Raw genomic sequence first — 15,289 nt, 5'->3', positions numbered from 1 at the left:
GGAGAGTTAAAAAAATTTAATTTATTTTGGAGAGTTTTTCCGTGTAGAGTTGATCAGTGGAGAATTAAAGAAATTTTGATTAATTTTGGAGAGTTTGTTCATGTAGAGTCGGTCAGTGGAGAGTTAAACATTTTTTAAATTATTTTGGAGATTTTATTCGTGTGAAGTCGGTTAATGGAGAGTTACATAATTTTTAATTCATTTTGGGGAGTCAGTCTATGTAGAGTTGGTCAGTGGACAGTTATAATTTTTGACTTATTTTTGGATAGTTTATTTGTGTAGAGTTAGTGAGTGGAGAATCGAACTTTGGACATGTGTGTTATTAATTATTATTATATAGAGTCGCCCTGTGTAGAATAAGTCTAGGAAGAGTAAAATTGTATAGAGAATATTAGTTTGTAGAACCAACCATGTAGTATCAGTCTGTGAGTAATCAGAAAAGGTTGAACTGAGTCCCTGCCAAATTTTACTTAAAATAAGCCGTTTTTGAAGTCATTTCATTAACTATTTTTTAAGTTGTAGAGTGAGAGAGAAATATAAAAAATTTTCAAATTTTCTCATTTTTGTCTCTAGACTTCAACTTTTTCAAAAATCTAAAAAAATTTAGATAACATTTTTTTAAAAACACAGAAATCTTCGTTAGAATTTCAGCTTCAAAATAAGCCTTCGAAAATTAAAAAAGGTTAATCCGTCTTCGATATATCATTAAAAATGTGAAGCCGTGTTTCGTCGATTGGTGCATTGGAATTTAACTGTGACGACTCGATTTTAGCTTCGCGTGGCTGCGAATGGGAGAAAAAACAAGGACGAATTTATGCTGGGCAATAATAAATAATGATGTTTCACGAGTAATATAAAGAAACTTGAAAGTTAATCGTTCCCCCGCATGAATTCATCCCTGTTTTCTCTCTCATTCGTTGACGCGCGAAGCCAGAATCGATTCGACACCCCACACAGCACATGATATTTCCTAAATATTTCCTGAATATTTCACTGAAAGATTGAAATATTTCAGTGCAAAGTTCTAGAAATATTTCTGCAAACAGGAAAATGTCCGCTTATGTAGGAATATTGACGCGAAAGTTGAGAAAACATTTCATTGAAATATTTTGGAAATATTCAACTGAAATGATGCGCACTGGTCGAACTCAGTTTCTATGGCCTGTAGAGCTGCGCAGTAGTTTTTGGCTTACTATATCCTATGGGTTTTAAAATATTTCAGAAAATTCCTATTGGTTTGAGGTGTTTAACAAATTTTTCCATTTTGTGAAATATTTTCACAATATTGCAGAATCTTTATGTGTAATATTGCAGGAATATTTCAATGAAATATTTTCTCAACTTTCGCGTCAATATTCCCACATAAGCGGACATTTTCCTGTTTGCAGAAATATTTCTAGAACTTTGCACTGAAATATTTCAATCTTTCAGTGAAATATTCAGAAAATATTTAGGAAATATCATGTGCTGTGTGGGACAGTTGAATTTCAATGCACCAATCGGTCGAAACACGGCTTCACATTTTTAATGATATATCGAAGACAGATTAACCTTTTTTACTTTTCGAAGGCTTATTTTAAAGCTAAAATTCTAACGAAGATTTCTGTGTTTTTTAAAAAATTTGTAAAACAAAAACACACACACACCTAAATTCAATAATACTTTATTCAACGAAGCAAATTGTTAACCTAAATCAGATTCTATGTCTCAATAACCTACATATCGCAATAATTAATTGATCATTGACACATATTATGTTTTGCTTTTCGAATAATTTGACAAGCGAGATTTACTCAATACTTCCAAAGATATTTCTCAATATTATGAGTGAAACATCCAAGTTATTAATTTGTATGTTGTCACTGCCTAATTTTGCAAGGTGGCAATTTGGCAAAACTAAGTAAGGCAGTTAGCCGTTTTGAGTTGTCGAATATACACTACCGTCCGTGAGTATCAGGACGCCCCTTTTTTCATGAGTGGAAAAATGCTTAAAACGTAGAAAATAAGAATGACAAAAATTTTTCGTATTTTTTTCCTAAAAGCTAATGAAATTATAAAAAGACTGACATCTGATCGAAGAATTTTCGTTGACTATTCTGTCAGATACAGAAAAAATACTGGATTTTGCATGCTTTTCGTAATTTTTTAATTTCTCAAAAACTAATTAACTTTTTTTTAGCGTTCTTGGTCTTGTTTCAATCTCTATTCAATGTAGAATCTAAATTAATTAATGGTATTGTGATATAAATTTTTCCAAAAAAATTTTAAACTGTGAAAGTCGGATAAAAAAATTTTGAAAAACAGATTGACACTTTTTCAACAAAAAATTTTTTTTTTAAATTAAATAATTAAGTAATTAAAAATCTTTTTTGAATTTAAGTATATCTATTAAATGAACATATTTTACATTGACCTTTTTGACACTTTAATATTCATGATAATTTTTTGAATTTTTTTAATCCTACTTTTGCGGTTTCAAATTTTTTTGGAAAAATTTATTTCACAATACCAGTTAATAATTTAGATTCTACATTAAATAGAGATTAAAACAAAACAAAGAGCGCTAATAAAAGTTAATTACCCGTGTAGAAATTGCCCTACTAGGGCCATAGTAAGGAATGAAACGCCGCGCCCGATCAGGGCCAGATCGGGGCGACAAGAAAATGTGGATTTCCTGATCAGGGCCACATCGGGCGCGGCGTTTCATTCCCTAATAGGTCGGCCCTATCCGGCCCTGATCAGGGCCCCAGCGAAATTTCTACACGGGTAGTTTTTGAGAAATTAAAAAATTACGAAAAGCATGCAAAATCCAGTATTTTTTCTGTATCTGACAGAATAGTCAACGAAAAGTTTTCGATCAGGTGTCAGTCTTTTCATAATTTCATTAGCTTTCAGGAAAAAAATACGAAAAATTTTTGTCATTCTTATTTTTTACGTTTTAAACATTTTTCCACTCATAAAAAAGGGGCGTCCTGATACTCACGGACGGTAGTGTAGACATCTTCAGTTTTCACAGATTTATCACTGCTTTCGTGCGGGTGTGTTTTTTAATAGCTCGAGGTACTAGCGGTCGCACAATTTCCGCCGGTAGTGTATATCTGTAGGATATCCTAGGAACAACTGGGGATATCTTGAGTACATCCTAGAGATATTCCAATTTCCGGATATGACAAGGTTTTCCGTAGACTTTCTCTTGCCTCTATACAATTTTGTCACAGGGAAGGGTGTTTCTAAAATATGTAAATTATTTCACCTTAATACCTCTAAAAGCCAAGGCTTGAGATTATCATCAATTAGGATATCAAATCCGAAAAATTCGAAACAATTTGAAGACTTTGGAATGCTTGCTGATTGACTTAAAATGGTTAAAATTATTACACAGGTAACTTGCTGCCAAAGAAACCAATCACGGTAACCTGATTGTTCTAAGTATCGTCTTAGCTGTCTCAAACTCCATTTGCAACCTGAAAGTATATCATTATCAGCATCTTAATTTTATTCTTCAACATTATTCTGCTATGCTAAGTAGAGAAGTCTATAACTGACATTTTCTTTTAGGTTGTTTTTCCCGTAGACGAACAAGCTAACATCAACCTAAAAACAAATGAGAGTTTTAGACTTTTTGCTTCCTCGTGAAGGAAGCTTTGTAGTCGTTTAATTTACATAATTTTTAAAAATCCTTTAAACAAATTTTCTTCTTTATAGGACTATGTTATATAAGACCCTGAACAATTGTCCGGATGTATGTGTGTGCGTGGATCCCGTTTTTTGTGAACACGATAACTCGAAGAGGTTTTAACGAATTTGGCTAAAATTTGCCAGGTATATTTAATATTAAAATATCTCGAAATAAATTCATAGACTTTAAAAAATCCTCAGAATTTTTTTTTTACTTTTTCTAAAAAAAAATTTTAAGTTAGCTATTGAAGTTAATATATAATAAAATTTTATTCTTTGCATCAAGACGAATCAATTGGTCTATACGAAGTATAAATTATCAAAAAATGAGTTCTTTCCTCATAATATTATGTTGCTGTACAAGAAAATCTTACTCATTTATTTCTAAAATCTTATTCTTTGCACCAAGACGGATCGATTGGTATATATAAAGTATATATTGTATTTAAATTTATAGAATTAAAACCAATTATAGACAAAAAGTTTGCACTCTTAATAAAAATTCATTTTTTCTTAAAAATCATGTTGCTGTACAATAAAATGTTATTATTTATTTAAAAATAAATCAAAAATCTTATTTTTTGTATCAAGACGAATCGATTGATGTATATAAAGTATATATTATATTCAACATAGAATTAATTACAATTAAAGTTGGAAAATTCACTTTTATACTAAAATTTTTTATGTTTATTTAGATTCATATCACTGTCTAAGAAAATTTTATTCTTTCTATTAAGGCGAATGAACTTTATTTTATAAATGTTAAATTGTATTAAAAATGATTCAAAAATTAAATGTACTTGTCGTTAATGCTTCCTCCACGAGGAAGCAAATTTTTTTTGCTGATCGTAAAGAGGAAGAAAAATGTTCATGTAATGAACATTTGGATTTACAACTTGTCCTGGAGAGAAAACTATTCATCCGATTAAAGTCCCTTTTACATTGTATACTTGTCATGTGAAATAAACATTGTACGCCACATTTCAGCTTCTGGCGCCATCTATCATAAGAGTTAGGTACTCAAATGTAATTTTGATATACTCGCTTACTTGTTTTGACGCATTTAATCTGCCATTGTAAATAGTGATAAACGGTCGGAAAAATGATCGGGTAAATGTTTTCTAAAGTCAAATTTAGTGCTGAACACGAATATCATAATGGATTTTTGATATTCTATTGTTAAAAAATTTTACAACTGTTGTCTTCAAAAAATGTGCGGTTGGGGCGAAACTATTCGCCCACTAATGACAGCGAAAACTATGAAACAGTGTATTTTTGTATGCGTTATAATGGTAAGAAATTGGAAGAGAAAAACTCCTCTAATTAACAAATTAATTTTTATATTTTTTTTAGTATTGTATCATTAATAGTAGGGGATTGCAAATTTACCGAATTTTTCAATTACCGGTAATTCGGTAAAACACTTAAATATAAAACCGGTTTACTGGTAAAAACTATATAGGATTTCACTAATATAATAATAATACAATAATAATAAAACAGCAGAAAATTGTATTGAAGAGAAATTAAACAAAGTGATTTAGCACATTAGATTACAACAGTTTATTTTTCAAAATTTTTATTTAATAAAGCAACACAAACGTAAAGTTCTAATTAATTTTTTTATTGATAAATACTATTATGCAAATGCAATGTTACTTTTATTTTTATTATAACACAATCAAGTTGAAATTTTTTTGAGTATAAAACAGTAATTTATTATTGAATAATAAACGGAGACAAATTTTCAGTTTTAAACAATTTTAAAAAATACGCAGGCAGAAAGCAAAGGCTATTCAAACTTTTATCTCCTAAGCGGGATCGAATTTTAGTGGAAAATAATCCAGCTGCGGAAAATGCTCTCTCAGATTCTACACTTGTTGGTCGAATAGTTAGCAAATAATTATATACCAGTTGTATATATTTCCCTCTTATATTTTCTTCTTGAAAATATTTCAACTCCTTTTTCATTACTTGATTTAAGGATTTAGTCGTTTCGATAACTGGAACATCGTGGGAAGTAGTTGCATTCTCAGTTTTCGTCTTTATTAAATTTTGAAGTTTTTCTTTCATTGACGGTGTAGTAATCTGAGAAGTATTTTCTAATTCGATAATCTGGTCGTCTGGACTATTTTTTACTTCCGATAATTCTGTTTTATTGTTAGTGTACAAAGAACGTTGGATAATTTCAACAATAATTTTTGTTACTGCAGATTTGCTAGCTTGGTTGAAAATCCCATAATTTTCTTCTTTAGAATTTTTTGTCTCATGGTTAGAAAGATATTGAAAAACATCCGAATAATATGTTCGTCTTTCCTTTATGCGATTGACTAATGAGTCTTGTAGCTCACCGCTTAAAAATGAGTTTTGATTAGCCAATTCATCTAGCATGAACTTCAGTGTAACATCGGCAGTATATAAATTAATATCTTCCTAAAAAAGCGTTTCCACGCAAGTTTTTTTTCTAAAGCAACCAATAGGTTGTAGAGCTGATATTGTTTGCGACAACAGTTGAAGTTTATTATTATCAGTGAAACTAATATCGGATTTCAAATCTATGAGGCTTTTTCTAACACAGTTTTTTAAAAATTCGAAACGTTCGAACATATTCAACAAACTATTCTAGCGAGTTTTTGAATCCAATATCAATGAAATTTCTTTGCCGAAATCTTCTCTCACGTAAGGTTGCAAAGTGTCATCATTTCTTGTTAGTGATTTGCGGAAAATTTTGATTACTTTTCGAATCTTATTTACTAGAGAACTTAGTTCAACGATTTGCAAATGGGGATCAATCGACTCTTCCTGAAGTGTTACTTCAAAAACTTCTCCATTTGAATCTACATCGTCGTCATCGTCAGAACATTCAACGTCGTTCTCAGCAGAGTCTTCTTCGTCAAGATTTTCAACTTCAGTTATGTCTGAATTATTTTTATTATAAAGAACATCGATTACACCCAGCTGTATTCCATGTGCGAGACATAATTGATGATGAACTCTCAACAATCTTATTGCTTTTTTCATGACAGAAGCTCCATCTGTAGTAATCGACACAATATTCTCTATAGAAATGTCAAATTCTTTCAGTTTGTTTTGCACGAGAGTTACACACACTTCAGCAGGCATATATCCACGAATACGACTTAATCCCAGATTCCAAAATTTGTTTTTACTTCTGTGCACATTGACACCCTCACAGCACCGGGATATTCAGGATATCCCAGAGACGTCCTGGGGATATCGATTTGTTTTCGGAAGTTTGGATATCTCTGGGATATCCTAGGGACGTCCATGGATATCCAGAGGATAATCCAGGGATATCCAAACTTCCGAAAACAAATCGATATCCCCAGGACGTCTCTGGGATATCCTGAATATCCCGGTGCTGTGAGGGCATTCATGTAACGACGATTTTTCGTCGATGTCCATTCATCTATCGTAAGGCTAAATCCTTCATTATTCAATGTATGCTGTAATATTTTCTTGACAATTTCCAGCTTTATTTTACTTGCGTACTCTAATACAATTTTTTGAATTGTGTTTGGAGATTTTGGAACATCTTTATAACCTTTATTAATCAATAACATTCGCAAATCTTGAGATGAACAGAACTTGACGAAAGGAATTCCATCTTTTGCTGACAATCGTGATATCACAGCAGGAAAGGAGTCATCAATTTTTTTCGGAAAATGTAAAGTGATTTTTGATTTCGAATTCCCGTCAACAATTCGAATCGGATTAGATGGCATATTCGTATCAGCATTATCCGTTTGTTGTGTTTTCCGTTTCAATAAATTAATTTGATGTTGACTTTTGAGGTGACTATGTAAACAGCTAGTACTCCCACCGGCTGCTTTTATACTTTTTGAGCACAAGTTACATACACCAAAATCTTTCTTTTCAGAACGAGTAAAATAATTCCACGGAGAGTTCGAACTCATGTCTACAAAAACATAAAGGTATTAAACTATTGAATTAACGGTGTTGGATGGTCTCTTAAATTTCTCGATAATGTGCGACTAACAGTTATCACCCAACATTTACGGCACTGACCGGTTTAAATGACGTAAAATTGGTAAACATTCATTTTCTAACAAATTTTTCTCTGTTCACAGACACTTTTTACAAAATCCGACAACGTACATTTGTCACAAATGTTTTTAATTGTCTGAATTCAAACGATTTTGTTAATCCATGCAGAAACACGGTTGCAGCATTGGAATTACCATAGCAATGTAATGCGAATCATTTTGACAGCTGAGCCTTTAGGCTCCCTGCATGCTTCTGCCCTCTACTGACAAAAAGGCTGTATCATACGTCTTGCCGCTTGTCATTACATTACTTTTGTATTTCCAATCCTGCAACCGCGTTTCTGCATGGATTAACAAAATCTTTTGAATTCAGACAATTCAAAACATTTGTGATAAAATTTTCAAACCTACCGAAAAGTAAACAAACTTATGATACAATATATTATGATTTATAATTATAAACAAAGTAGTATATTTGAGATTTAACGTTACTGATTTTTATTCTTATAAATTGTATTGTTCAAAATATAACCTCCATCCTGTCAAATTTATTTGGGTTACAAAAAAATGGTCATATCGTGTTTATTCAAAGTTTCCTGTGTTTATTCAAAGTTTAGGTGTCACTGAATAAGAATATACCAGAAAAACATTTTTTCATTCGGTCATTCCCTTAAAAAACGAGTTTAAAGTGTCAAAAACCGTATTTTTAGCACTTTTTGAGGCAGCGTAACAAGAAAACGCAACATGATAAAAATCTCTACAAGAGCTTAAATAAAAGCTTAAACCTTCAACTTTAAGGCTCAGAACTGAAAAGTACTTAAATAATCAATGAAAACCTCCTTAATCAAGCAGTCGCTACATAAAATTGTCAAAAAAAGCTAGAACACGAAGCAATTGGTAAAAATCGATTTCCCTAACCGGATTCGGTTGCAACTTGTTACTTGAGGTTTTTTGAGGTTTCTAATGACGAATTGGAACTTAGATTTAAAAATTTCAAAATGGCGGACTAAAAATAATGAATTCACTCAATTTTTCAAAATTTGCGTTGATAATTTTAAAAAATTGAGTCCGCCATTTTAAAATTTTTAAATCTAAGTTCCAATTCGTCATTAGAAACCTCAAAAAACCTCAAGTAACAATTTGCAACCGAATTCGGTTAGGGAAATCGATTTTTACCAAGTGCTACCTAACCCAGCTTTTTTGATAATTTCAGATAGCGACTGCAGGTTTTCAGTACTTATTTAAGTACTTTTCAGTTCTGAGCCTTAAAGTTAAAGGTTTAAGCTTTTATTTAAGCTTTTGTAGAGATTTTTATCATGTTGCGTTTTCTTGTTACGCTGCCTCAAAAAGTTCTAAAAATACGGTTTTTTGATACTTTAAACTCGTTTTTTAAGGGAATGACCGAATGAAAAAAAGTTTTTCTGGTATATTCTTATTCAGTGACACCTAAACTTTCAATAAACACAGTAAATTTTAAATAAACACGACATGACCATTTTTTGTAACCCAGTATTATCTATAAACATTTGCTTTTATATTATCTATGAAAATAGTTAAACAAAAAATATCGCCGCCGCTGTTTCAAGGTTCTGTAAGGGCGTCCTTTCCCAAGGGTTCGTCAAAACTTATGTCAAAATTGACCTTTTTTAAGTAATGTAAAATTACGTAATATAAGGCCCAATAACGGCTTTACATTACGTCAAAATCTATGTCTAATTTGACCTATTTTTTTACCTACAGGTCAAAAGACGGCCGAATAAAGGCCTTTACATTACGTCAAAATCTATGTTAATTCTGACCTATTTTTTTAGAGATGCATTCAAGCGAGATCCAGCGAGGAAACGTCAAGCACAAGAGTTTATCTCGACTTTCAATTCACATCTTGATCTTGTATTGTTTTTTAACAAAATTCTTGATAATATTTGGAAAAATTGTTTTTGATTTAAATTGCTTTGAAAAGGTTAATTTGACAACTGAAAATTAATAAAAACCGCTGCCAAGTTGTACATTTTTTTTTAATATTTTGGTGCTCATTTCATGAACACTTTACTTCCTCATAGAGATAAAAATAATATAAATGACGGGTTCCACGTCAAGTGACCAAGGTCCAAATTTTAAATGTTTGGGATCGGGTTAAAAGTTTGCACAAACAGTAGTCCTATTCGATACAATTGAAAATACAAAATATTATTAATTTATTTAAACAAATATAAAAACTGGAGGGGGTCAAAGTTTAAATTTTTGGTCTAACATGGAATATTTGAAAAATTTGTAGTTTCTTTAAAACGAAACGAAAATACATTTTCTATTTTGGGTTTTTCTTCTGTTTTTCAACACTTTCTAATGGTGTAAACAAATGTAGAGAAAAAAAAATTTTGACCTTGAAAAATTAAATAAAAAAATAAAATTTTATTTTTTCATCAAATGGACAGTTTTTATTTTTTTAAAAAAAATTTTATCATAAAGGTGAGGTTTTTTCCTAAAAAGAATGTATAGGTCAAAACGTGGGACAAGAACTTTTAACTGGTCAAAATAAACATTTACTTCTGCAATCTACCGCCCCTGCGCGTTGTTGAGCTGTATATTGTTTATAACAATTAAAATAAATTATTTTATGCTTTATTAATTATCTGGTGGTCATATTGGATGAATTTAAATTGATTTAAATCATGTGCATTAACGGAATAATAAAATAAACTTCCTTTTTTAAAAAAGTGTATTAATTTTTTAACTGTGATTAAAAAAAATTATAAATAATTAAAATCCCCAAAATTGTCCTCGAAGGATGTCTTAAGAATTTATTCCCCTTCAATTTAAGACATAGAACACTGAAATCGGTTAAAAATTGTAAGCTATAGACATTTTTTAATAGGAAATTGTAAAAAAAATTCCACTGTGGGCCGGTGCAGTGCAGATGTAAATGCTTAATTTGACCAGTTAAAAGTTCTTGTCCCACGTTTTGACCTAAACATTTTTTATGAAAAAACCTCACCTTTATGATAAAATTTTTTTTAAAAAAATAAAAGCTGCCCATTTGATAAAAAAATGAAATTTTATTTTTTAATTTAATTTTTCAAGGTCAAACAATTTTTTTTCTCTACATTTGTTCACACTATTAGAAAGTGTTGAAAAACAGCAGCAAAACCCAAAATAGAAAACGTATTTTCGTTTTGTTTTAAAGAAACTACAAATTTTTCAAATATTCCATGTGAATTTTTGACCTGGGTCACTTGACGTGGAACCCGTCAAATATATGAATAACTTTTTATAAATATGGTAAAAGTGATTGAATTTTGGGTCAATAAATGTATTTTTAAATATACCCTACAAGATAGTTACAATAATTTAATAGTTAAACAAAAATTTTCAAACAAAAAAGTTGAGAAAATGTCATTTGTCACAATTTTTGGTTTTTAAAATACCAATAATTTCAAAATTTATTATCGAAGTAGGTTCAAAAATAGGTCAATCGAAGCGTTTTTTAATGCTCTACAAGTTGATAACGATAAGTTTAAAGTTACTTCTACGTTTTTCAACAAAATTTTCAAAAAAGTCTTATTTTCCAAAATTTTTTATTTTTAAAAGTTTAATAACTCCAGTTAATATGGACTCCGGTTTAATTAGGGATCAAAAGATGCGTCTAAAAAAACTCTCTAAAATTATGAAAAAAAATTTATAGGTGTCCTAATATTTTTTTAAATTTATGGGCAGAAAACGTCCCTGGTAAAAATTTCGGACCAATTCCGGTTTAAATACGGACATATTAGTACGGATTTGTCCGAAAATTGTACGAAAAAGGTCCGAAAATGATCCGCACTAGTCTGATATCAATCCGAACGAAAACCTGAATCCGAAAACACTCCGGAGTAATCCTGAATGTCTACGAATTCAGTCCGTAATTAGTCCGCAACAATCAAAGATTATAACCGGTGAAGAATTCTTCTAAAATAAGTACAGAATTATCCGACATCAATATGTAAAGAATACAATTTAAATTTAAGTGGGGCAAAATCCTATTCCGAAAGAAGTACGAAACAATCCGAAATCTGTATGCTAAGAATCCGAAAATTTTCTACAACAATCTGGTTTAATCCAACTAAAAGGTATAATCCGAAACAAATACGAAATAATCCGAAATCTGTACACAAAGAATCCGACATTAGTCCGCTTCAATTCGAAATTAGTGCGGTAAAATCATATTCCGAAACAAATACGAAACAATCCGAAATGTGTATGCTAAGAATCCGGTAATAGACGGCCTTGCGAATAATATTATATCCCTGATAAAAATTTCGGACTAATGCGGATTAAATCCGGGTATATTAGTGTGGATTAGTCCGATAATTGTACGAAAATGATCCGCGTTAATCTAACATCAATCCGAGTGAAATTGTGAATCCTAAGTCAGTCTAAAGTAACCTTAAATGTCTATGAATTAAGTCCCTAATTATTATGCAAAAATCCGAAATTATGTCCGTCAAAAAACTCAGTCCGCAATAATCCGAATTTAATCCAGTTAAAAGATTTAATCCGAAATAAGTATGGAGCAATCCAAAATATGTATGCAAAGAATCCGGTAATAGTCAGCGTCAATCCGAATAATATCTGATCAAAACACCACAGTCCGAAAATAACTCTTATTATTATAAGAATTTGTAAATATATGTGACCTGGACAGTGAAAAGGGACCTTACGTGCGAAAACAAGTTTTCGAGAAAACATCAGTTAAAGTTTAACTTAGAAAAACCCTTGTAACTTTTTTAAATATTAATATTTTTTAATCAATTTAGGCTTATTTTCTTCACCGTGGATCACAGTATCAAAATAAAAAACATACAAGTAATGAAATTTTTTTTTAATAATTGTTTATATAAATTAATAACAAACTTCCCAAACATAGGAAAAATAATCTAAGTTTTCTAAATAGCAACAATAAGTATAAATAAGTAGCACAGGTTTGTGAAAGTTTTCGAGGCCACTGATTTACGAATATGATGTTAAATTGCCAATTTGACTAATTACGAATAAGATATCAAATTTGAATTTTAACTGTTGAAAGTTGTCAAAGAAACTGTCAACTTTACAAAATAATAAAAAATTATCGTCTTCCTTATTTTAATTTTTATAATAACAAAAAAATCAGTTTTTTCGTATTTTTACTCTTGTTTCTTTTGACTTTAAAAAATTTTTTACATCACTTCTAATCAACTTATGACTTTTTGGTTTTCACCATCTTAAAGAGCGTTTCAAACTCTATCCGAATCAACAAAAATGTAAAAAATGATTTTTTGACACGTAAGGTCCCTTTTTATAGACCAGGTCACATATACCTACAATCCACAGACAGTTCAAAACAATCCATATTCAATCCAATTCAAAGACTTAATCAGGAATGATTTTGGTATAATATTGAATTTGTATATTAAAAACAATTTGTATTAAATGCAGATAAATTCAAACTATAATTATAATTTCGTATGACAAAAACCAGATTAATTCCGGATTTAATAATTTCACATTTGCAAGTTGCGTATTGTCAGACTAACTTTGGATTAGATCGGACTAATTCCGGATTCACTGGTAATACACAAACCGCATTTATCCGGACAAATTCTGAGCGACAAAAACCTGTCCATAAGCAAACTGTTTCGGATTAGCTGCGGATTCACTGGTTAAACCAACTGGATTACTTCTGCATTTACGAGTTGCATATGACCTGACTAACTTCGGACTAAACCGGACTAGTTACGGATTCAATAGTTATAAAAAACGGTATTGATTTCAAACTTAATTCATGGTAAAAAAAACTCCACAATAAACCGTACTGTTGCGGACAAATTCCGAATTAGTCCGAAATCGGTCCCACTTTTTATTCAGGGTATTTACTTATGGTAAATATAATATTTAATTCTGCAGTCAATTTGTGTTTACAAATTTACTAGTATTATTAGTTATCTTGTTTCAATATTAAAATTAACACTGATGTGTTAGTTTCTTGTCATTTCTTTTCGTGGCACTTCATAAATTCTATTATAAATTTGAACTCTCATGCGAGCGTGGTATAGTGGGTTAGTGCACGGAGAAACTTTTAATACCACTAATTCTTAAAACTGGTGAGACATTTTAGTATGTTAGGTTAGATTCAAGGGAAAAACGACATAGGTTATAGAAATTGCTATTGAGACTATCAAAAACACTCATTCAGTATATATTTTACAGTTCTTCATAAGGAAACTAACGAAAATTAGTATGTTGTTTTAGAAAGAAAATAATAATTTTTGCAAAGTTGGGAAAGCCATGAATTAAAAAGAAACACAACAAATTAATTGTCTATAGATACTGATAGAGACGATAGTGATACTTGGATCTGATGGTAGATGGCATTAGTGTATGTCACTGTAACTGTAGGTAAATATATTTAACACGACGTAAGAACCTAACCTATATTATTAACGCACACGCACGCACACGCAAGTAAAGACACGACGATTGGTCACGGAAACCGAAAGATCGCACGATTCGTTAGAAGTACACAGCTGAATCGTCCTTATATATTAAACGAGTGGAAAAATATGTGCCTTCGAGAGAGAGCATTTTTTAAAATAACTTACTAATCAAATTATGTAAATAAGTAAAAGTCGTGAAAAAAATTATGTTATATTGAGGAACAGTTCTTGAATTTAATTTGGCATGAGGAGACATTCACGTTTATTAATAAAAGGTTTTTTTCTTTCATACACGTGTGAATTTCAACTTCGAAAACATTAGGGTTAGTTCGCGACGTCAGGTGATGGACTCGGTGATGCTCGGGCGAAATCGGTTAAGGACGCCCGCAGTCCTTCCAAAATTGGTATGTTACGTTAGAATGTCTGTTATATATTCTATCTATATGTGGAAAAAAGGTTAGAATTACCGTATTATTTCACAAACAAAAACTAGCATTTTATTCTTTTCTAAAGAAAAATAAGACTATTTCTAATGCAGATAGTAATTTTTGTACACCGAAGGTTGCTTAATATATAACGAACTTATCATATTTTAGTATTAATGTTGAAATTATTAGCACAACGCACGAAAAATCCTCACATTCTAACGTACTTTTAGAATAAAGATAACCAAATATATTTAATATTAGAAGAAAAAGTTTCTCTGTGTGTATTCGATTTCGGTGCGATATAATGTTAGATAGGTGTAGGTTCGAATCCCCAAGCGTTAGAAATTTTAAGTTAATGTAAATAAAATTGCGATAGGTAAATCGAAAAAATATGTTGAATGTACCATAAAGTAATAATAATTAATATGTGTAACTTGTATAATTATTTTTTTATTAACATTTACTAAATTGTCTGGACTAATTTTTGACTGTTTCGGACTAATTCCGGATTCACTAGTTGTTCACAAACCGTATAGAGTTCGGATTTTTCCGGATTAATTGCAGGTGACAAAAACCTGACCATAAACCGCATTGTTTCGGACAAATTTCGGATTAGTCCGAAATCTGTCCGGTTTTTTAACCAGGTGTTTTTTTGCAAAATTAAAAATAAAAAAAAATTTAGTTAAACTTGATTAATTTATTAGAA

The 15,289-nt window shown here is 30.7% G+C and overlaps 1 protein-coding gene across 1 annotated transcript in view; it reads right to left on the bottom strand.

Annotated features, from left to right (window-relative positions):
* LOC122501805 (probable tubulin polyglutamylase TTLL2) overlaps positions 1 to 15,289 on the bottom strand; it is a 517,344-nt gene that overhangs the window by 257,565 nt on the left and 244,490 nt on the right. Inside the window, exon 4 of the mRNA XM_043611553.1 lies at positions 3,262 to 3,464. Coding sequence (XP_043467488.1) covers positions 3,262 to 3,464 — 203 coding nt within the window. The remainder of the gene's footprint in view (positions 1 to 3,261; positions 3,465 to 15,289) is intronic.

The sequence above is a fragment of the Leptopilina heterotoma genome, unplaced genomic scaffold (assembly GCF_015476425.1).
Source record: "Leptopilina heterotoma isolate Lh14 unplaced genomic scaffold, ASM1547642v1 Lhet_215, whole genome shotgun sequence".
Classification (NCBI taxonomy): domain Eukaryota; kingdom Metazoa; phylum Arthropoda; class Insecta; order Hymenoptera; family Figitidae; genus Leptopilina; species Leptopilina heterotoma.
The sequence above is the reverse complement of the archived record's forward strand: the minus strand, read 5'-3'. Positions and strand labels throughout refer to the sequence as shown.